Source organism: Gopherus flavomarginatus, chromosome 9 (assembly GCF_025201925.1).
Source record: "Gopherus flavomarginatus isolate rGopFla2 chromosome 9, rGopFla2.mat.asm, whole genome shotgun sequence".
NCBI lineage: Eukaryota > Metazoa > Chordata > Testudines > Testudinidae > Gopherus > Gopherus flavomarginatus.
In genome coordinates, this window is record NC_066625.1 from 51,162,336 (window position 1) to 51,185,911 (window position 23,576).

Consider the following 23,576-nt stretch of genomic DNA (forward strand, 5'->3'; position numbering starts at 1 on the left):
ACACAGCCCCTGCCCTGATTCCACCCCATCTCCCTGAACCCCCCTCACACACACCCAGCCCTCTGCCCTGACCCCTGCACTCCCCACACCTCCCCAGCCCCCTGCCCTGACTCCTCCATCCCCCCTCACACACCCAGCCCCCTGCCCTGACTCCCACAGCCCCCTGCCCTGACTTCTGCACACACCCCTCACATTCCCACCTGCACCCCTCGCACCAAACAGTAGCTGCCCCAGGTAAGCGCTCCACACCCCACTCTCCTGCCCCAACCCTGAGCCCCCTCCATCTCCTAACCAATCCCCGCACCCCCGTGTTTTTTACATTTTTTTAAATAAAACGCTCTTATCCAAAGCGCTTTACATTAGCTAATGTACAAACAATATTTGGACAGATCATTAAGTGGTCCGTTGAGACCCTCCACAATTTTCAAGTGGTCTGTGGAAAAATAAGTTTGACTCAAGAACAATCAAGGTACCTCACTTTATTTTCATTTACTTGCTATTACTTATAGGAGGAGGAGGAAGAAAAAAAGCATGAAAAATGGGCAGGGGGAGATAAGAGAGAATGTTCTTTTCCTTGGCTGGGTCCCAAGGAGGAGCCCCAAAAATGAAGCTGAGCACAGGGCTGGGGGGCCCCATTAACTCTAAATCCACCACTGGCTGTTATGTCACCTGGGCTGGGGATACTGTCTCGACTGATCCCCCAGTCTCCAACCTACCTGGGCAGTACCGCAGACATGGCCCTGCCCACTAGCTCCTCTCCACTCCCTAGTACACCCACCACTTGCTTCCCCCACCCCCCACTTAAACATGCTTGCTTGCCCCTCTTCTGCCTAGGCTTTTCTGGCAGCCTTGTTGCCAGGTATCCAGTTTTAGACTGGAAACTCCAGTAGAAAACCAGACCTGAGTGTCTGGTTAGCAGTGCGGACTGGAAACTAAATGTCCGGTTATAGGAGTAACCACATTAGCCTCCACTCCTCTCACTCCCAACACCTACCCAAGAGGGCTGGAAGAGGAGGGGCAGCTCAGTGCAGAGAGAGGCAAGGAGAATGGGCTAGAACAAGGTAGGTACCTGCTCTATGTGTGTTGGGGGGAGAGTTCTGTTTTCTCCCTTCCCAGCCCTACTGCACTTGCAGTTTACCCCTGGCCCCTCTCTTGCTCCAGGGACCAATCCTAGCTCCTGCCCCACTGTGCTTTTACCCTCGGCTCCTTTTACAGTTATTCCCCAGGGGCCCACAAATATGTTTGGGGCCGGGCCTACAAACAGTTAGTCCGGCCCTGCCTGCGGGGTAATGTATCGATGGAGCTGGAGCTGTTTGGAACACTACAGCCTGACCTGGATACTGGGGGTTCCTGTCTGGCTAATTGGGTTAGTTGGGGTTAGCTCTCAGGGCAAAAACAAGCAGGAAGGGAAAGAATGGCTCTAGCACAGCCATCGCTCAGGGCTTGAGGGTGCTGAGCAACAAGGCCAGGGCGCGAAAAGGCCCCGGAACACGAAGACCTGGAGTAGGGCTTAAAATGGACTCATTCCGGGGGTGGGGTTGTTTGAGGGGACCTAAGCGGAGACACATGCACCCACTGAGCATGTCTGAAGAAGCTGGGCCTGCCGTAGCTACCCTGAGGGTGGTGAGCCCTGGACTTAAACAGCTGTTTTACGAGCCTTGTTCTCAGCCTGCTTTGTTCCTGCCGTCCAAATAAACCCGCCTTTGGTTCACCAGGCTGGCTGCTCCCTGCGCCGCTGCTCAGCAATGCCTGAAGGGAAGAACTACAGGGACTGGACTCAGGCAGACCTGCTGCATAAGCACAGGTGATTTGCCAGGTGCTGTAGCTCAGGGACTGGTCTAAGAATGGAAGACTCAATTGATTCTGTCCCTGCATAGATAGTGACAGAGGCCTGGCACCAGAGGGGTGCACTCAGTGAAGCCAGAAGGGGACAGAGGCACAGCTAGCCCTATTACTGTGATGCAGGAAAGTGGTGCTGGAACTTTGGGGGGGCTAGGGGGTCCATAGTTCTCCCACTTTCTGAAAGTGGATGGGTGGCCCCTGCCCCCACCCTTAGGCCCCCACACTCCAGCCAGGCCAGCATCAGGGATAGCCAGGCAGCTGTGTGGAGCCTGGGTCCCTCCACCTGCCCTGGGGAGCAGGGACACAGATAGGGGCTGCTTTCGGCCCACTCAGGGGTTGGGGGGGCGGGGTGGTGCTGGATGGACTCCCCGGCCCTCCTCTGGCTTCCAGCTTGGCTAGGAGCTGGGCCTCCAGGGGAAGAGGAGGAGCGGGGTGAGGGCTCCCAGCCCCCCAATTTTGGGAAGGCTCTGATTCCCTTGATGCAGGGCACTTATGCATGTGGACACTCAGCTGGGTTAGTTAAAGTTTTGGCGAAGTTGTAGGGTAGGAGATTGCAGAACTGGGCTCATGATGGATGGCTCCCAGGAGTGGGGAGTTAGTATGACCTCTGCATGCAGCATTGGAGAGACCAAGTCTGGTGTCCAAACCTCAAAATGGCGGTTAGAAAAATTGGGAAGGGGTCAGCAAAGACTTGAAAGAATGAGTCAATAGTTGCAAACGCTGCCTTTATTTCCTCTTGGGAAACGAAGTAGACTCAGCATCTGAAGTCAAAGAGATGACTTGATCACGGCCTTACAGGTACCTAGAGAAGAAGATTTCTGCTCAGAGAAGGCTCATTGATCTAACAAAGGCAGAACAAGAGCCAATGTCTGGAATCTGAAGCTGGACAAATTCAGACTGGCAATAAGGGGCGAACGTTTAAACACGAGGGCAGTTAGCCATTAGAACCTCTTACCAGGGACGTCCTGGCAGGCTCTAAAGGATGACTAGGTGTGTTTCTAAAAGATCTACTCAAGCTCAACCTGACACTATCATCTCAATGCAGGAATCACTAGGTGAGATTCCTGCCTGGCTTATGACGGAGGCCAGACTCGATTACCCAGCGTGGCCTTCTGGCCTTAAACACTATGAGTCTTGAGGGTGGAGGGGCTAATGTCTGGCCAGAATAAGCACAACAGGCCTGTTCCTCCTCTCAACATCAGAGTTGTGCCATTGACATCCAGGGAGCAGGATTGGGCCCATCAGAAGCACTCGCAACATCCTGTTGTTTATGTCTTTAGCACTGCCAATAACTAGGACTCAGAAAAGTCAGAAATAAACCCCTGGGTGGGAAAAGCATTCCATTAGTGCAAAAGGGAAGGGAAGGTGAGAGGAGAAATGGACTACGTCCTTGGTGCTGGGCCGGTTAGGTGACAATACACTGGGCATCACAGCTGGGAATCCCTCCATTCAGAAGGGTTAGAACAGTGTATAGTTCAGTATAGAGAACCCATGTCATCAACATCATCATTAACGTCACTGCTGTCATCACCATTCTCAACAGCATCAGGCATAGTGGGGCATATGATGGCTGAGAGAGCATCTTGGAGAAGACTGTACTGTGGGGAATTCTTACTGGATGAGAGACCAGTTAGGCGGAGAATGCGCTGTGAGAGAGAGAGAGAGAGAGAGAGATCATTGACTGGTCTGGGGGATCTGAGAGACACTAGGGCTGGGGCAGCACCCGTTTTAGTTGTGGCTATGGGGCTTGCTGCAAAGAGGGAGCAGGGGATGTAAATGGCCACTTGCACCCTCTGGAGTTGGAAGGTGCAATGAGGTCTTCGAAGAAGGCACATCACACTGTGAAGTATCATTCCCCCTTACCCTCACCCCCACTACTGTGCCTCTGCGTATCTAGGCTCTTACTGTGCCCACCACCAGGGAGTCTGGCCAAGAGTGGCCATCCTAGTCCAGAGCAGCACCTGGACCTTGGAACACAGGAAGAGCTGGAGGGCTGGAAAAAAGCTAATGTTTTGCCAATATTTTAATTGAGTAAATGGGATGATGCAGGTAACTGTAGCCCAGTTGGCCTGACATTGCTTCCAGGCAAAGTCGTATACATGGACTTTGGACATTTGACTTAGCACTGCATGACATTCTCATTAAAAAAATCAGCATTATACAAAAACATTGTAGCACCCAATAAATGGCTTAAAAACTGGCTAACAGAACCTCAGAAAGTACTTGTGACTCAGGAATCATCATCCTCAGAGGTGTTTCCAGTAGGAGTCCGGCTGGAATCTGGTCTTGGTTCAATGTTATTTAATCTCTTTGTCCAGGACATGGAAGGAAACATCTGCAATGGTTTGGCTATTTTTGCATGGGTTCTAGATGCACCTTATTCTTCCTTCTCAGACCCTCCCACTTTCTTCTTATCCCATGAGGTGTTGGCCCAGGGCCTATCCCATTGACATTTTATCATGGGGACCCTGCAGACCCAGGGCAGGAGCTAGCACCAACTGATTATCCAAGCCAGGCTGGTAAATGGGCCTGTGCAGTGGTACCAAACTGCAAAGGCCACTCTTTAAATGGATGTCCTTCCACTTGGCTTGCTCTCCTTGGCTGTAATTTCATAGCATGTCCATCAGACACACCCCAGCTGGGCTGTACCACGGTGTCGTGAAGTGCCTCTAAACCTAGTTTAGCTGGCCAGCTGAGCAGAGTTATGGCTGCTTTGTGTCATTATTGCCCCCTTCACTCCCCTCAGTCTATAAGGGTCTCCAGACCCCACACCTGGGGACAAACTCAGATAGGGAACTGTGTAGCCCCATTTGCTACAAGGGATGACGATGGAATTCTGTTGGGGCTGCTACTCACCAGTTCCAGGTTTCTGTTCTGCAGCTGCATGATGATCTCCTTGTGCTTCCTCTTCTTTTCTTGCTCCTCATACTCTCTCTCTTGCATCTGGCGCCGGGCCTCTCTCTCTTTGGCCTTGTCTTCAAGCTCTCTCTGGTGCATGCGTTCTTTGTGCTGTCGTTCTCTTTCCCGGTCCTCATGCTCTCTCTTCTTCTCCTCCTCCTCGCGCTCTCGCTGCTTCTCTTCCACCTGATGCTGTCTCTTCTTCTCTTCCTCCTCGCGCTGTCTTTGTTTCTCTTCCTTCTCGTGCTGTCTCTTCTTCTCTGCCTCCTCGTTCTCCAGCTTTTTCAGCTCCACCTTTGTGTATAAACCACATGGGTTATACTTTCCTTCAACTCCTCATGTATCAGACAACCAGGGCCTGGTGCCTCATTGCCCTACACCTTGTATCATCACATACACTTGTGCAAAATGGGTGTAAAACACTATCTGCTCAGAATGATTGTGCTTCACATGCACCTTGCAAAAGTGATTGTGTAAAGTTCTAGGCCGGGCGAATCAGGCCCACATTTTGGTGGAGAGTTGCACAGCACAGTGGAGTGATATTGATTTACACCAGGCTGTTGTTTGCTTTGTTCAGGGAGTGTTTCTTGGGCTCTGCGTAAATGTTTGTCCTGGTGACTCCTGTCGATGCTGCTGCCCTAGAGCTGTTCGGTGCCTGTGTGATGCCATGAAAGGCTGGCCACCTTTCAGCCTGGCTAACACCTACCCTGCAAATGAGCAAGGAACTATCCATGTGGCAAAACCTATTTATGCCCTGAGTGTTCTAAGTGGGGCAATGTAGTCTAGATGAAATTACTATAAAGTGGGTGCACAACTGATTGACAAACTTCCCTCAAAGCATAATTATCAATGGTTCGCTGTCAAAGTGGAGGCTGTGTCTAGTGGGGTCGCTCAGGCGAGTCTGTCCTGGGTCCAGTACTAGTCCATATAACAAAGTGGAGATTATGCTTATGAAATTTATGGGAAGCCACCATAGTAGCATGGGATGGAAGCACTTTGGAGAACAGGGTAGAATTCAAAAGGACCTGGACAAATTGGAGCATTGATCTGAAATCAACAAGATGAAATTCAATAAAGACAAGTTGAAAGTACTACACTTAGGAAGGAAAAATCAAATTCACAACTACAAAACTGGAATAACTGGCTAAGCATCTGGATTGACCCTGTATATTGTCACCTTTATACACAGACTATTTTTAATGTCTTTTTTCTTTCTTTTTATATAAAGCTTTCTTTTTAAGACCTGTTGGAGTTTTTCTTTACTGGGGACTCCAGGGAATTGAGTCTGCAGCTCACCAGGGAATTGGTGGGAGGAAGAAGTAAGGGGGAAAATCTCTTTGTGTTAGATTTACTAAGCCTGACTTTGCATACCCTCTGGGTGAGGGGGAAGAGAGATTAGATCTCTCGGTATTTGTGTTTCCAGGACTGGAAGCAGGGAATCTCCTAGGGTCGTCCAGGGAAGAAGTAACAAGGAAACAAGGGGAGGGGTTTATTTCCCTTTGTTGTAAGACTCAAGGCATCTGAGTCTGGGGGCCCCCAGGGAAGGTTTTGGGGAGACCACAGTGAGCTAGGCACTGTATAATTCCTAGCTGGTGGCAGCAATTACCAGGTCCAAGCTGGTAACTAAGCTTGGAGGTTTTCATGCTAACACCCATATTTTGGACGCTAAGGTCCAGATCTGGGAAGAAATGTTATGACACGAGTCCAAGTCCCTTTTGCAAATCTAGCCTGAAGTACCTGGGGAAAGGCCCTGGGGTTTGTGCTTCTTGGTCCCTTAGGCACTTATGCTCCAGTGACTGAACCTTTGATGCTGATTTCATTTTCCTGAGGATGATGGACGCAGTAAGCTGGTAACCGTACTCAGTAATACCTCCTCTGTATGTGCATGGGGGTTGGAGGGGGAGGGGTTCTAGCATTTGTGGGCTAAATATTGTGTGTGTTACAGTAGCACCTACAGGCTCCAGCTAAGATCAGGCCCCGCGGGTGATAGTTGCTCTCCATACACATGATGAGAGCTAGTCTCTGCCCTGGGGAATTTACAGTCTAATTAGCCAACAAACAAAGGCAGACTTGTGACCTCATTTTACAGCCTGAGGCCCAGAGAAACTCCATGAGGCCGATCCCTGTTCTCCTGCATGCCAGGCACTGCCTTAACCAGAAGCTGTCCCTGGCCACACATGGCTAGCATGACAATAGAGCCTGTGAAGCAGAGTCCGTGCTGGCTCTGGCCTGCAGCGGGGGGTATGGGGGGGGGCGCGGCAGGGGCAGAGCAAGGGGAGGAGAAACCATGCTGCACTCACCTGAGATGTCAAAATGCTGCCCATCTGTGAAAACAAAAACAGCTCAGGATGAAACTGGAAGGGCAGGGTGAGACAGAGCAAGGGACATATGGCACTGCCGGGGGGAGGGGGGAGATAGAAGGGCAAGGACACTGCTGTGGCTCCTGGCTGGAAGGTGGCTTTGTAACCAACCACCTACACTTGAGCTAGCTCTGTCCTGAACACTGGGCAGTGTCTGCTCTGGCTCCCATTCCCCTAGCATCTGAGCACCCCCCCCCCCCGACGCACCTGGAGTCATCTCCCACCCCTGAAAGGCAGCACAGCAGCCTCACAACATTCCCGCAGGGGAGCTGAGGCACAGAGATGAAGTGCCTCGCCCCAGGTCACACAGGGACAGCCACAATTGACCCTAGCTCTCTGCACCCACAGCCAAAAGGAACAAGGAGCTGGCTCTACAGATGAGCCTGCATCCCTGTCTCCCAACAGCTGCCCCAGATCCTGCTAGGCAGCTATGTCAAGAGGTGCTGGACTATTGCACAGCGTGAGGAGTGCGTGGATCATAGATCCAATGGGCAGATGCTCAGCCCTGCTATGCTCGCTTTGTTCCCATCAGGCATGTTTCTCCCCCTCAGTTAAATTGTGTCTGTGCACTGTAGCTTATCATCTTATTTAATTATGGGCTTGTGGTTAATTCATATTTACTTAGTGTGTGACAGCATGGGCAGCACATGGCTCTGGCATTTGGGGAAGCTGTTCAAATGCCGGACTGCTCCCCTGGTGCCTGGACCGTGGCCCTGCCCCTGCTCCGCCCCAAGGCCCTGCCTCCACTCAACCTCCTCCCCCAAGGCGCCACCCACACTCCACCCCAGGTCCACCCATGCTTGGCTCCCTCCCTTGCTGCTCTCTTAGTCGTTCCACCCCTCCCTCCCCCAAGACCAGGGCCATCCCTTGGGCAGTGGGGGGGTGCTAGTCTGTGGGGGAGGATTGGGGGGCAAGGGGGAACCACCCCCCAGCACTCACCAGCAGCAGAGTGGGGGCAGGGCTCGGGGTGGAGGAGGGGCGGGGGCCCTGAGGAAGAGGTGGAGCAGGGGCTGGAGCAGCACACAGCTGCTCAGACACCAGGAAATTTGGTGCCTCACATTTCCTGGTGCCTATGCAGCTGCATACTTTGTGTATGGGTAAGGACGGCCCTGCCCAAGACCCTCCGCTGGGTCCCTCCCCCCCCCAAGGTTTCCACTCACCACATCCCTCCTCTCCGCCACTTCTCCTCCCCTAAAGGTCCCCCGCCTGTCATTCCACCCTTTCCCTCTTGAGAACCCCATCATATAGCTCCCCTCCTCCACCCCCCACTGCCTGCTGAACCCCTCCCCTCCTCCACCCTCCCTCCCCCCCCCAAGGTTTCCACTCACCACATCCCTCCTCTCCTCCACCCTCTCTCCCACAAAGGCCCCCCTGCCTGCCTGTTGCTTGCTGGAGCACAGCAGCATGGCACGCCTTCTGGGAACTGGGTTGTGCAGCTCCTGACCCTGCGCCCCGGCTGGAGCAGGACAAGCCCCAGACCCCGCTCCACAATGTGAGCTCGAGGGCCGGATCCAGCCCACGGGGCGCAGTTTGCCCACCCCCATGTTAGTGCATCTGGCTTCAAATCAGTGCAGACCGGACAGTGCAAGGAGGGGAGAGCCCACACACAGACACACACTGCAGAGGGGAAGCAGTATGAGCCAAAGTCAGATAGTTGTTAATGGAAAAAGGTTAAAGACATCTGGATTTCTCGTGCTGATCGGCAGTTAACAAATCTGGTACCAGTCCTGCCACAGAACCACCAAGGTGCGTGCATAGTGACGCTGCACTGTTAGAAAAAGGAACCAAACAGAACAAGTAACGCGTTACCTTGTTTCAACCTGCAACTGAGTGGGTGCTCTGACCTGAGAGCCTGTCGCACTGATCTAGCTAGAAGCTTCTAGCTGCTGCATGAGGAAGTGGTTAGAGGAAATGGAATACTAGCCTTTTCCTGTAACTCCCTGCCCCAGATTATAATAAATAATCATTCAGCTGCAGCCAGGTTTTTCTCCAGAAACAGCAAATAAACTAGTGCCTCAGGGGCAGCACCAGAAGCCATCTGGGCTCAATAAAGTTTCCCTGGGGGACATTGGGTTTAGCCAGCTGATTTAGCTTAGTTATGGCTGCTGCATGCCCTTGGAGCAGCCGGCACGTGTCAGTAGTAATAAGCTCGATAGTATTCATCACCATACAAATTTTGACAGGTTTCCACGCCCCTTTTAGGGCTTATGTCCCACCTTCCCACCCCCCGTTTCCGTTGGCGCCAAAGTGTGGCGCTGTCGGCCATTTTGAAAAAGTGTGTGTGTGTGTGTGTGTGTGTGTGTGTGTGTGTGTGTGTGTTTGAGTAGGGGAAGTGTTGTGTATGTTGGTGGCTGGTGACATGAAGAGAAAAAGGTTGAAAGAAGAGGATGAGAGAGTGTAAAGAGGAAAAAAAGAGAGTTTTAGTAAGGTTTAGAGGAAAAAACGGAAATTTGAAAGGAGAGAGGTAAGTTATTGAAGAAAAGAGGCTGGTTATGAAAGAATAGAAAGATTTTTGTTTTTAAAGGGTTAGTTAGTTTGAAAGAAGAGAGATTTTTAGTGAGTTTGAGTAAGGAGAGATGATGGTAAAGGCTTAGCTTGGCAGGCAAGTAAAGAATAGAAAATTTTGAGATAAATGTAAAAGGTGTATTAAATATCAGGGTGGGTTAAGAAAAAAGTTAAATAATATTGAAAACTAGGTTTATAAAAGGAATTTACTATGGCAAAACCTGTTTGGTAATCACAGGATAAAAAAGCATTAAAACTATTCAATACCAGCGTAGGTTAAGAAAAAATCATTTAAAAACATTAAAAACTAGGTTTAAAAAGGGAATTTACTACGGCAGAGTCTGTTTGGTAAGCACAGGGTAAAAAAAGTGAATAAAAAACATTGAAACTATTCAATACCAGTGTAGGTTAAAAAAAAAGAGAGAGCCCCCCCTTTGCAAAGGGCAAAGATAGACAGCACATGGTGGAATCAAAAAGAGAGAGAGAGAGAGAAAAAATGACGTTGGCGCGAAAGTGTGGCACCGATGGGCATTTTGAAAAAATGTGTGTGTGTGTGTGTGTATGTGTTTGACTAGGGGAAGTGTTGGTACATGGAGAGAAAAAGCTTGAAAGAAGAGCGTGAGAGAGTGTAAAGAGGAAAAAAGAAAGTTTGAGTAAGGTTTAGAGAAAAAAGGAAAGAAAGGTTATTGGATGTGATTGAGTAAGAAGAGAGGCTGGTAAAGGCAGGTTATTCAAACATAGAAAGAAAGAACTTAAAAGAGAAAAGGAAATATTTGTTTTTAAAGGGTTAGTTTAAGAAAAGAGTTAAATAATATTGAAAACTAGGTTTAAAAGGGGAAAGGCAAAACCTGTTTGGGAGGCCCAGGGTAAAAAAAAGTGGGAAAAAAAAAAAAAAAGCATTGAAACTATTCAATACCAGTATAGGGTAAGAAAAAGAAAGAGGTTAAAAAAAAGAACAGGACAAGAAAAAAAGAGCAAAGAGCATAAATAGAGAGCACATGGTGGAATCAGAATGAGACAGAGAGAGAAGCAGGCAGAGCCTGTTTAGTAAGCCAGGCAGGGCCGGCTTTAGGCCGATTCGACCGATTCCCGGGAATCGGACCCCACACCTAAGAGGGCCCCGCGCCTTAGGCATCTTTTTTTTTTTTTTTTTTTTTTTTTTTTTTTTTTTTTTTTTTTTAACTTACCCCGGTCCCCGGTTGCAGTCTGCTCTGGGGTCTTCCATGGTCCCGCTCCCTTGAGCGAAGCGCCGGCGGGAGCGCAGCGCAGCCCCGCTCTCCCAACTAGAGCTCCAGCCGGGGTGGCGGGGCTTGCCGCGCTCCGGCTGGAGCTCCAGCCGGGAGAGCAGGGCCACAGGGCTTGCCGTGCTCCAGCCGGAGTGCGACAAGCCTGGCAGCTCCGGCTGAAGCGCGGCAAGCCCCGCTCTCCCATCTGGAGCTCCGGCCAGAGCGTGGCAAGCCCCACGGCCCTGGCTGGAGCTCTGGGCCCTTTAAATAGCCCCCAGAACCCTGGGGTAGTGAGAGGCTCCGGGGTCTATTTAAAGGGCCGGGGCTCCAGCGGCCTCTGCCACCCCAGTCCTTTAAATAGCCGCCAGAACCCCACCTCCCCCATGCATTCCCCAGCGCTCCTGCGGCTATTTAAAAGGTCCGGGGTGGGGTAGAAGGAGGTTTGGGGGCTACCTAAAGGGCTGGGGTTCCAGCTGCCTCTGTTGCACCCCCTGACCTGCCCACACCAGTCCGGCCCCCCCCTGCCTGCAGCCAGCTCTGCACCCCGTGCCCACAGCCAGCCCCTGCCAAACCCCCTGTCCTGTCTCCAGCCAACCCCTGCCACACACCGCTGCCCGCACCAGCCCTGCACACCCTGCCCAGCCCGCACCCTCTGCCCTGTCTCCAGTCAACCCCTGCTGCACCTCCCCGCCTGAAGCCAGCCCGTCCCGCACTCCTCTGTCTCCAGCCCTGCAAACCCCTGCTGCACCCCCCTGCGGCCCTGCCTGAAGCCAGCCTGCCCCACACCCCCCGTCTCCAATCAGTCCCACAACCCTTGCCCTGCCTGCAGCCAGACCCTACCTCCAGTCAGCCCCTGCCCTGCCTCCAACCAGCCCCATGTCCACTGCTGCCATGCAGTTCCCAGGGCAGTAACCCTGCACACCTGCTTCAATGAAGGTGCAGGGAGCAGCTGGGATCAACACATGTGCACACCCCTAGGGAGTGGCGGTGAAATGGTGGTCATTAATAGCCAATCAACAGCATATATGATACAATGTATATAATATATAATTTTATTATTCATATAGTTATGGAAAGTAAATAATACATGAAAGAAATGAAAGGCTGTTTTTCCACTTTTTTTTTTTAAGTCATCCCTGCCAGGGCCCCGCCGAAAATGTTCGAATTGGGCCCCGCACTTCCTAAAGCCGGCCCTGAGCACAGGGTAAAAAAGTGAATAGAAAAGCATTCAGAATCAGGGTAGGTTAAAAGAAAGAACAAGACAAGAAAACGGAAAAGAGAGCCCCTTTTGCAAAGGGCAAAGATAGACAGCACATGGTTGAGTCAGAGAGAGAGAGAAAATGAGGGAGAGAGAGAGAGAGAATTCTCACCTTTTACGTCTTTCTGTAGAATGAGGGTATGGCTACACTCGAAACTTCAAAGCGCCAGTGTAGCCATGGCCTGAGGCAACTTCTCTGGTTCAGATCCTCTCTGACTTGTTATCACCGCCTTTGGATCGGCCCAATCAGAGGTGGTTTTACAGCAGCGTCATAGAATTCATTTTCCTGAACCAATTCTAGAGTTCCAAGATTTTAAACAAGAGCCAACTCCCTCCTTTCCTCCCTCCCCTCCCTTTTAACGGTTTTATTCTTATCTAAAGAAACAGACCCCACAGCATTTTCCTGCCATGTAGCCCTTTTACAGAGGGGTTTTTATAAAAGTTAAATCCATAAGCTTTTAGTAACACACCATTTTCAAAAGTTTTTCCCCTAGGTTTTAAACTAACAGGGTTTTTTTTTTGTTCTTTTTTTTTAGTAAAAACAATGTGAAGCTGCAGCAAAGCTCCTGTTAGCAAAGCAGCCTCTGTGAATCAGTGGATCACAGAGAAGGAGTTTGCTTTTTTACCTGCTTTTTAACAAACACAGGCTAAAGTTACATTAAGTTTTGCAAAGGGATAATGGCTTAAAAAGAGAAACCTAAGACACATCCCTTTTATATTTGTGTTAAAAAAGAGCAGGCAGAAGCACCCCAGGTTTTTAGTAACAGACAGTTTATAAACCCCTCATTTTGTAAACCACTGAATTAGAGAGAAGAAGAAGATTGCTTCTTTTCCCACTTTTTAACAAATAGAAGTGAAAGTCTTGTAAAGGTATAAACACTTGAAAAGACATGTCTAAATGAAGACACATTTTTTTATTTAACCCCCTTGGCATAAGTGTTTCAATGAAAAAGAGCGGGCAGAGGGATTTTTATAAAAGTTAAAACCATAAGCTTTTAGTAACAAACAATTTTTAAAAGTTTTTCCCTAGGTTTTAAATTAACAGAGGTTATTTTTTTTTAGTAAAAACAATGTGAAACTGCAGCAAAGCGCCTGTTAGCAAAGCAGCCTCTGTGAGTTAGTGGATCAGAGATAAGAAGATTGCTTCTGACCCAAACTTTTTAACAAACACAAGTTAAAGTTACATTAAGTTTTGCAAAGGGATAATGACTTAAAAAGGCAAACCTAAAACAGATCCCTTTTGTATGTGTTGTAATAAAAAAAGAGCAGGCAGAAGCATCCTAGGCTTAAAACCCCAGGTTTTTAGTAACAGACAGTTTATAGTTCCCTTATTTTGTAAACCAGTGGGTCAGAGAGAAGAAGTTTGTTTCTTTCCCCGCTTTTTAACAAATAGAGGTGAAAAGCTTGTAAAGGAATAAAACACTTGAAAAAAGACGGTTACTCACCTTTGTAACTGTTGTTCTTCGAGATGTGTTGCTCACATCCATTCCAGTTAGGTGTGCGCGCCGCGCGTGCACGTTCGTCGGAAACTTTTTACCCTAGCAACTCCAGTGGGCCGGCAGGTCGCCCCCTGGAGTGGCGCCGCCATGGCGCCCAATATATATCCCTGCCGGCCCACCCGCTCCTCAGTTCCTTCTTGCCGGCGACTCCGACAGTGGGGAAGGAGGGCGGGTGTGGAATGGATGTGAGCAACACATCTCGAAGAACAACAGTTACAAAGGTGAGTAACCGTCTTTTCTTCTTCGAGTGATTGCTCACATCCATTCCAGTTAGGTGAATCCCAAGCCATACCTAGGCGGTGGGGTCGGAGCGAGAAGTCGCGGCATGGAGCACTGCAGATCCGAAGGCCGCATCCTCTCTAGACTGCTGGACCAGGGCGTAGTGGGAAGCAAAGGTGTGGACCGATGACCAGGTCGCTGCCCGACAGATTTCCTGGATGGGCACGCGGGCGAGGAAAGCCAGCGACGACGCCTGCGCCCTGGTAGAATGCGCAGTCACACGGCCCGTAGGGACGTGGGCCAAGTCATAGCAGGTCCTGATGCAGGACGTTACCCAAGAGGATAACCTCTGGGAGGAGATAGGAAGCCCTTTCATGCGGTCCGCTACTGCCACGAAAAGCTGGGGGGATTTGCGGAAGGGCTTGGTCCTCTCCACGTAGAACGCGAGAGCCCTACGGACATCAAGCGAGTGGAGCTGCTGCTCCCTGCCTGAGGAGTGAGGTTTCGGGAAAAAAAACCGGGAGGAATATCTCTTGGTTGACGTGGAAGGCTGAGACCACCTTGGGGAGAAAAGCAGGGTGTGGTCTCAGCTGCACCTTGTCCTTGTGGAAGACCGTGTATGGGGGGTCTACCACAAGAGCCCGGAGTTCCGACACCCGTCTAGCTGAGGTGATAGCTACTAGAAAGGCCGTCTTCCAAGAGAGGTAAAGCAGGGAGCAAGTAGCTAACGGCTCAAAGGGGGGCCCCATGAGTCGGGACAACACCAGGTTAAGATCCCAGGTTGGAGCAGGGGGACGGACGTTAGGGTATAAACGTTCCAGCCCCTTAAGGAATCTAGACACCGTCGGGTGGGAAAAAACAGAGTTACCATCCGCACCCGGGTGAAAGGTGGAGATAGCCGCTAGGTGGACTCGTAACGACGATATGGCCAGACCTTGCCCTTTGAGGGACCAAATGTAGTCTAAGATGTTGGCTACTGAAACTTCCATAGGGCGGAGATTTCTCTCCACGCACCAATAGGAGAATCGCTTCCATTTGGCCAAATATGTCGCTCTTGTGGACGGCTTTCTGCTGCCCAAGAGCACTTCCCTCACCGGCGTGGAACAGCGCAGCTCAGAGCCAGTCAGCCACGCAGGAGCCACGCCGCTAGGTGCAGCGACTGCAGGTCCGGGTGACAGAGGGTCCCGTGCTCCTGGGTAATCAGGTCCGGATGAAGGGGCAGGGGAACTGGGTCGGCTATGGCCAGGTCCAGCAGCATGGGGTACCAGTGCTGTCTGGGCCACGCCGGGGCTACCATGATCACATGAGCCCTGTCCCTGCGCACCTTCAGAAGGACCCTGTGGACCAACGGGAATGGGGGAAATGCATAGTACAGGTGGGTCGACCACTGGATGAGGAAGGCATCCGCTATCGACCCGGGTTCCCTGCCCTGAAAGGAGCAGAACGCTTGGCACTTCCTGTTCCCCTTGGCCGCGAAGAGGTCCACCCGGGGATAACCCCACCTCCGGAAGATGGAGAGGGCGACGTCCGGGCGAAGGGACCACTCGTGTGACAGGAAGGATCTGCTCAATCGATCCGCCAGCGTGTTCCGTACTCCGGGGAGGAAGGAAGCCATGAGGTGAATGGAGTGGGCTACACAAAAGTCCCAGAGTCGTATCGCCTCGTGGCACAGGGAGGAGGATCTGGTGCCGCCCTGCTTGTTGATATAATACATGGTCGTCGTGTTGTCGGTGAACACCGCGACACAACGACCCTGGAGCTGATGACAGAACGTTTGACAAGCAAGACGGACCGCTCTCAACTCCCGCATGTTGATGTGTAGCCGCACCTCCTCCTGGGACCACAGGCCCTGCGTCCTCAGGGTCCCTGCGTGGGCCCCCCAGCCGAGATCTGAGGCATCTGTTGTTAGGGACACCGAGGGCTGAGATGGGTGGAAGGGGAGACCCGCACACAACACTGACTGGTCCAGCCACCAGCCGAGAGAATCTAAGACCCTCTGGGGGATCGTGATTAACATATCTAGTGGCTGTCTTGTCGGCCTGTAATGACTGATGAGCCACAGCTGGAGTGGCCTCATGCGGAGCCGAGCGTAATTGGTCACGAAAGTACAGGCCGCCATGTGGCCTAACAGGGTTAGACACGTCCTCACTGACGTCAGGGGGGCTGTCTGTAGTCGTTGCACGATTGCCGACAAGGCCTGGAACCGCTGCAATGGCAGCAAGGCCCTGCCCACAGTGGCGTCCAGGACGGCCCCGATGAATTCCACCCTTTGTGTGGGGGCCAGGGTGGACTTGTCTGTGTTCACCAAGAGGCCCAGAGTGGCGAACATGTCGGTGATCACACGGACATGGCTGCAGACTTGTTGTTCCGACGTGCCCCGAATCAACCAATCGTCCAGATACGGGAACACGTGGATACGACTGCGCCGAAGCTGCGCCACAACAACTGCCATGCATTTCGTAAACACTCTCGGGGCCGTGGACAAGCCAAATGGGAGGACTGCAAATTGGTAATGCAGAGACCCCACAACGAAGCGAAGGAAACGTCTGTGGGGTGGCCAGATAGCAATGTGGAAATACGCGTCCTGCATGTCGAGGGCGGCGTACCAGTCTCCCGGATCCAGGGATGGGATAATGGTCCCCAAGGAAACCATGCGGAACTTCAACTTCACCAGGTACTTGTTGAGCTCTCGCAGGTCGAGGATGGGCCTGAGGCCTCCCTTGGCCTTGGGGATCAGAAAGTAGCGGGAATAAAACCCCTTGCCTTTCTCGTTCTCCGGCACCGCCTCTATAGCTCCTTTGCGGAGGAGCGTCTGCACCTCCTGCCGAAGGAATTGCTCGTGAGAGGGGTCCCTGAAGAGGGACGAGGAAGGGGGGCGGGGAGGAGGAAATGAAACAAACTGCAGGCGGTATCCCGACTGCACCGTGCGTAAGACCCAGCGGTCTGATGTTATTAGGGACCACGCCGGGAGGAAAAAAGAAAGGCGGTTGGAAAACGGGGGGAGAGGATCCAATGGGGAAACTGTTACTGCGCCCTCGGGCGCACCTTCAAAATGAAGGCTTGGGACCAGGCGGGGGCTTAGAGGAGCCTTGGTTTTGGCCCCCTTGGTTCCCCGAGTGCCTGCGCCTTCCGTTCCTGCCGCGGCGCCTGTTAAGGTCCTGCCGCTGGCGGAACTGGAGATACGGCCTGCGCTGTTGTTGCTGTTGCTGCGGCCGGAAGGGTCTGCGCTGCGTCACTGGAGTGTGCATCCCCAGTGACCTCATGATGACGCGGTTGTCTTTTAGATTCTTTAGTCTAGGGTCTGTCTTATCCGAAAACAGCCCTTGGCCTTCAAAAGGAAGGTCCTGTATTGTGTGCTGGAGCTCCGGCGGAAGGCCGGAAACCTGCAGCCAGGAGAGGCGACGCATTGTTACACCCGACGCGAGGGTACGGGCAGCCGAATCCGCAGCGTCCAGAGAGGCTTGCAAGGACGTGCGTGCGACCTTCTTGCCTTCCTCTAAGATGGCCGCAAACTCCTGACGAGCGTCTTGTGGCAACAGCTCCTTGAATTTGTCTGCTGCCACCCAGGAGTTAAAGGCGTATCTACTTAACAGGGCCTGTTGGTTGGAGACCCTGAGTTGCAGCGCCCCCGCCGAGTACACCTTACGGCCGAGGAGGTCCATCCGCCTAGCCTCCCTGGATTTGGGGGCTGGAGCCTCCTGACCATGACGCTCCTTATCATTGACGGATTGGACCACCAGGGAACACGGAGTCGGGTGTACGTGGAGGTACTCGTAGCCCTTAGAAGGAGCCATGTACTTCCTCTCGACGCCCTTCGCAGTGGGAGGAATGGAGGCCGGGGACTGCCAGATGGTGGTGGCGTTGGCCTGGATGGTCCGTATGAACGGCAGGGCGACCCTGGTGGGAGCGTCTGCGGAGAGGATGGTGACAATAGGGTCCTCTACCTCCGAGACCTCCTCGGCTTGTAGACTCAGGTTTTGGGCTACTCGCCGGAGGAGGTCCTGGTGCGCCCTGAGGTCCAGCGGGGGGGGGGCTGTTGGAGGAGATCCCAGCCACCGCTTCATCAGGGGAAGAAGATGAGGAGACCCCCGGCAAGAAGGTGTCTAAAGGGGGGTCTCCCTCGGCCCTCGCCTCTGCCTCAGGAGCCAAAGTGGAGTCCTGTTGCTTGGATCCTTCCTCCCCATCCGGGGAGGGAGGGGGGCGAGACAACGAGGCCTCAGGTGCCCTGCGCTCTGCAGTCGCCGGCCTAGCAGGGAGCTGTTGGGGGCCCTGGGCCTGATGATACGCCCAGGGTGTCCAGAAACCCCATTGCTGTGGGGCTGCGTCCTGCTGTGGAGGCTCGCTGAACAGCGCCGCCTGCCGGTCGGTGCCCAGCGCGTACCCACTGTCCGCCAGCGAAGACACGGACGGCTGCCTCGAGGGCCATGGCGGAGCGGACCCTGGATGGTAATGGTCCGCGCGGGCCGGCACGGGCGATCTTCTCGGTGCCGGGGACCGGTGCCGGGAGTCGTAACGGTGCCGGGAGCGGGACCGAGTTCTGCCACGGTGCCGGGATCTGGATCGGTACCGGGCGCCGCTTCGGTGCCGGGATCGGGACCTGCCACCGGTTCGGTACCGGGAGGTCGACCGGGACCGGGACCTGCCACCAGCTCGGCGCCGGGAGGTCGACCGGTGCGGCGAACGTCTGGATCGGCTCCTGGACTCGCGGTGCCGGTAACGACGGCTGGACTCTGACCGCGACCGTCTCGGTGTCGACCGGCGCCGCGAGTACGACCGGTACCGCTGAGGGGAGCGGTGCCGGGACTGCGAGCGGCGGCGGGATCTGGAGCGACCTTGACGTCGGGACCTGGAGCGAGAACGAGAGTCCCGGGACGGTGCCGACATCATAGGCTTGCCTCTGGACACAACCCGCACCGGAGGTACCGGGGGTGGTAGCTGAGTGGGCTCGGTCATGGCTATGAGGTCCCGTGCCGAGGCGAAGGTCTCTGGTGTAGATGGCACCACTATCTCGACCCCAGATGTCATGGGGGAGCTTGGCGGCACCGGACTCGACGGACCCGCCGGGCCCGGAGTCGACGGTGCCGGCGGCGCCGCGGCCGATGCTGAGGCCGGGCGCTCCACTCGGGTGTGCCTGGCCGGAGTAGTGGACTTCGACGGCCTAGGCTCTGTCCCCGGTGCCGGAGAAGGTCGGTGCCGGGGAGTCTTCTCGGTGCCGGTGCGATCCGGTGCCGGCGCCGACATCACGGCCTGCGAAGCCGCCGGGTCAAGTGCCGCCTCCAGGAGGAGAGTCCGGAGCCTTTGATCCCTCTCCTTCTTAGTCCTTGGCTTAAAAGCCTTGCAGATGCGGCACTTGTCGGATCTATGCGATTCCCCCAGGCACTTCAGGCACGCGTCGTGGGGGTCGCTCGTGGGCATAGGCTTCTTGCAGGCCGCACACTGCTTGAAGCCCGGCGAACCAGGCATGAGCCCGGTGCCGGGTGCCGGGAAGGGCTAAGCCCCCGGCGAAAAACTATTTACAACTACTTAACACTTAACTACTACTATCTAACTAACAGTCTAATTAACAACTACAATAGAGATAACGATAGAAAAACAAGGAGAGCTAGGGACGTGGAGGACAGCTATGCCGCGCTCCACAGTTCCAACGACCGACACGGCGGTAAGAAGGAACTGAGGAGCGGGTGGGCCGGCAGGGATATATATTGGGCGCCATGGCGGCGCCACTCCAGGGGGCGACCTGCCGGCCCACTGGAGTTGCTAGGGTAAAAAGTTTCCGACGAACGTGCACGCGCGGCGCGCACACCTAACTGGAATGGATGTGAGCAATCACTCGAAGAAGAAGACAAGCCTACCTGAAGACCCATAACCTGCAAAAATTTCCATGTATTACATTTTTGGAAGGTTTACCTAATACTTTTAATGATGAACATTTATTTCCTAGTAATAAAGTGAATATGGTTATTATAGATGATCTAATGGAGTCTGCTTCTGAAATTGGTGAAATCAAGAAAGCCTTTACAAAATACGTACACCACAAAAACCTAAGTTTTATGTACATTGTGCAAAATATGTTTTGTCAGGGGAAATAAAGCCGTACAATTAATTTAAATACTAAGTATATGGTTCTTTTTAAACCCCTCCCCCGATAAACTGCAAATCACCACTTTCAGAAGCAGACTCCATTAGATCATCTATAATAACCATATTCACTTTATTACTAGGAAATAAACGTTCATCATTAAAAGTATTAGGTAAACCTTCCAAAAATGTAATACATGGAAATTTTTGCAGCAACTCTTTATACAATGGTTGCCAACAGCTATAACACCACACAATATTTTCAGGCATACATGATAACAACTTATTACCATTTTCTAACAATTGCTTTATAAAAAATGATTTTCCAGAATTTGATATCCCTTTGCAAAACTTAATGTAACTTTAACATGTGTTTGTTAAAAAGTTTGGGTCAGAAGCAACCTTCTTATCTCTGATCCACTAACTCACAGAGGATGCTTTGCTAACAGGCACTTTGCTTCTTTGTCTTTCTAATCCACTGGTTTACAAAATAAGGGGTTTATAAACTGTTTGTTACTAAAAACCTGGGGTGCTTCTGCCTGCTCTATTTTACTAAAACACTTATGTCAAGGGGGGTAAATAAAGAAATGTGTCGTCATTTAGGCATGTCTTTTCAAGTGTTTATTCCCTTAAAAGCCTTTCACCTCTCTTTGTTAAAAAGTGGGGAAAGAAGCAATCTTCTTCTTCTCTCTAATCCACTGGTTTACAAAATAAGGGGACTATAAATCATCTGTTACTAAAAACCTGGGGTTTTAAACCTAGGGTGCTTCTGCATAATTTTTTATAGCAACGCATACAAAAGGGTTGTGTCTTAGGTTTGTCTTTTTGAGTCATTATCCCTTTGCAAAACTTAATGTAATTTTAACTTGTGTTTGTTAAAAAGTTTGGGAAAGAAGCAGCCTTCTAATCTCTGATCCACTGACTCACAGAGGCTGCTTTGCTAACAGGAGCTTTGCTGCAGCTTCACATTGTTTTCACTAAAAAAAAAACAAAAAAAAACCCCTGTTAGTTTAAAACCTAGGGGAAAAACTTTTAAAAATGGTGTGTTACTAAAAGCTTATGGATTTAACTTTTATAAAACCCCCTCTGTAAAAGGGCTACATGGCAGGAAAATGCTGTGGGGTCTGTTTCTTTAGATAAGAATAAAACCGTTAAAAGGGAGGGGAGAGGGGAAAGGAGAGAGTTGGCTCTTGTTTAAAATCTTGGAACTCTAGAATTGGTTCAGGAAAATGAATTCTATGACGCTGCTGTAAAACCACCTCTGATTGGGCCGATCCAAAGGCGGTGATAACAAGTCAGAGAGGATCTGAACCAGAGAAGTTGCCTCAGGCCATGGCTACACTGGCGCTTTGAAGTTTCGAGTGTAGCCATACCCTCATTCTACAGAAAGACGTAAAAGGTGAGAATTCTCTCTCTCTCTCTCTCCCTCATTTTCTCTCTCTCTCTGACTCAACCATGTGCTGTCTATCTTTGCCCTTTGCAAAAGGGGCTCTCTTTTCCCTTTTCTTGTCTTGTTCTTTCTTTTAACCTACTCTGATTCTGAATGCTTTTCTATTCACTTTTTTACCCTGTGCTTACCAAACAGGCTCTGCCTGCTTCTCTCTCTGTCTCATTCTGATTCCACAATGTGCTCTCTATTTTTGCTCTTTGCTCTTTTTTCTTGTCCTGTTCTTTTTTTTTAACCTCTCTTTTTTTTCCTTAATCTACACTGGTATTGAATAGTTTCAATGCTTTTTTATTCACTTTTTTACCCTGTGCTTACCAAACAGGCTTTGCCTTAGTCAATCCCCTTTTTAAATGTAGTTTTTAATCATTTTAAATGCTTTTTTCGTAGTACCCCTTTATAGTTTTTGGCCATGTGCTTACTAAATAGGTTGTGCCTTAGTAAATTTCCCCTTTTAAACCGAGTTTTTAATGTTTTTAATGCTTTTTTCTTACCCTACACTGGTATTGAATAGTTTCAATGCCTTTTTATTCACTTTTTTACCCTGGGCCTCCCAAACAGGTTTTGCCTTTCCCCTTTTAAACCTAGTTTTCAATATTATTTAACTCTTTTCTTAAACTAACCCTTTAAAAACAAATATTTCTGTTTTTCTTTAAGTTCTCTCTTTCTATGCTTGAATAACCTGCCTTTACCAGCCTCACTTCTTACTCAATCACATCCAATAACCTCTCTTTCCTTTTTTCTCTAAACCTTTCTCAAACTTTCTTTTTTCCTCTTTACACTCTCTCACACTCTTCTTTCAAGCTTTTTCTCACCATGTACCCAAGCACAAACATACACAACACTTCCCCTAGTCAAACACATACACACACACACACACATTTTTTCAAAATGGCCGTCAGTGCCACACTTTGGCGCCAACGTCATTTTCTCTCTCTCTCTTTTTGATTCCACCATGTGCTGTCTATCTTTGCCCTTTGCAAAGGAGGCTCTTTTTTTTTTTTTAACCTACACTGGTATTGAATAGTTTCAATGTTTTTTATTCACTTTTTTTACCCTGTGCTTACCAAACAGACTCTGCCATAGTAAATTCCCTTTTTAAACCTAGTTTTTAATGTTTTTAAATGATTTTTTCTTAACCTACGCTGGTATTGAATAGTTTCAATGCTTTTTTATCCTGTGCTTACCAAACAGGTTTTGCCGTAGTAAATTCCCTTTATAAACCTAGTTTTCAATATTATTTAACTTTTTTCTTAACCCACCCTGATATTTAATACACCTTTTACATTTATCTCAAAATTTTCTATTCTTTACTTGCCTGCCAAACTAAGCCTTTACCATCATCTCTCCTTACTCAAACTCACTAAAAATCTCTCTTCTTTCAAACTAACTAACCCTTTAAAAACAAAAATCTTTCTATTCTTTCATAACCAGCCTCTTTTCTTCAATAACTTACCTCTCTCCTTTCAAATTTCCGTTTTTTCCTCTAAACCTTACTAAAACTCTCTTTTTTCCTCTTTACACTCTCTCATCCTCTTCTTTCAACCTTTTTCTCTTCATGTCACCAACCACCAACATATGCAACACTTCCCCTACTCAAACACATACATACACACACACACACAGACTTATTAAAAATGGCCGATGGTGCCACACTTTGGCGCCAACGGAAACGGGGGGGTGGGAAGGCAGGACATAAGCCCTAAAAGGGGCATGGAAACCTGTCAAAATTTGTATGGTGATGAATACTATCACACTTATTATTACTCGGGTCTGTGAACCTGACTCATTATATATTGCCCCCCATTTGTCCCCCTGTGAGTCTGTACACCTGGGGGCAAACTCAGATAGGGATCTGTGTAGCCCATTTGCTACAAGGGCTGATGATGGATCCCACTCACCAGCTTCAGGAATCTGATGTGCAGCCATCACATCTCCGCTTTCCTTGGTCTTGTCATCAAGCTCTCTCTCTCTCCTCGCACATTGTCTGGGGCCCCTGTAGATGCTACTGTAACACACAATGAATGTTGGCTTTTGTCCCAAGGAACTGGCTCAAACCTTCCCCAATGCCCAACCCAAACCCCCATATTTACTAGCATTCAAAAATACCACAGGGAAAACAGCCCCAGCCATGAGTCCTGAGTCAGCCCCCATACAGGGGAACTTTCCCATCACCCACCCAGCTTCAGTGATGCAAGAGCACTAAAGCCAGAAGTAGCTCTTACCTGGGCTATTGAGGCCCTGGAG

General features: G+C 50.6%; 1 protein-coding gene across 9 annotated transcripts; it reads right to left on the reverse strand.

The window, feature by feature from the left end:
• Window positions 1-1,578: 1,578 nt before the first annotated feature.
• LOC127058655 (uncharacterized) lies at window positions 1,579-23,248 on the reverse strand. 9 transcript variants are annotated; one of them, XM_050968920.1, is made up of 5 exons: window positions 23,231-23,248; window positions 20,813-20,862; window positions 7,041-7,064; window positions 4,699-5,034; window positions 1,579-3,488 (listed from the first exon to the last, which is right to left on the reverse strand). In XM_050968920.1, exons 3-5 carry the CDS (start codon window positions 7,062-7,064, stop codon window positions 3,318-3,320), a joined length of 531 nt encoding a protein of 176 aa, XP_050824877.1. In that variant the 5' UTR covers window positions 20,813-20,862; window positions 23,231-23,248; the 3' UTR covers window positions 1,579-3,317. The 9 variants fall into 9 exon arrangements, with proteins under 9 accessions (XP_050824877.1, XP_050824878.1, XP_050824876.1 ...); XM_050968921.1 differs by lacking the exon at window positions 23,231-23,248 and adding an exon at window positions 20,956-20,972; XM_050968916.1 differs by lacking the exons at window positions 20,813-20,862; window positions 23,231-23,248 and adding exons at window positions 4,054-4,177; window positions 8,480-8,886 and having other exon boundaries at window positions 3,399-3,488.
• Between the last annotated feature and the right edge of the window lie 328 nt (window positions 23,249-23,576).

Coding starts and splice junctions, on each gene's coding strand:
- LOC127058655 (XM_050968913.1), bottom strand. CDS start 8,644: ATGGGGGTGGGCAAACTGCGCCCCGTGGGCTGGATCCGGCCCTCGAGC. Junction 5,035..7,040: donor GCAGCATTTTGACATCTCAG/GTGAGTGCAGCA, acceptor TTATACACAAAG/GTGGAGCTGAAAAAGCTGGA. Junction 3,489..4,698: donor AGAACAGAAACCTGGAACTG/GTGAGTAGCAGC, acceptor TCTCTCTCACAG/CGCATTCTCCGCCTAACTGG.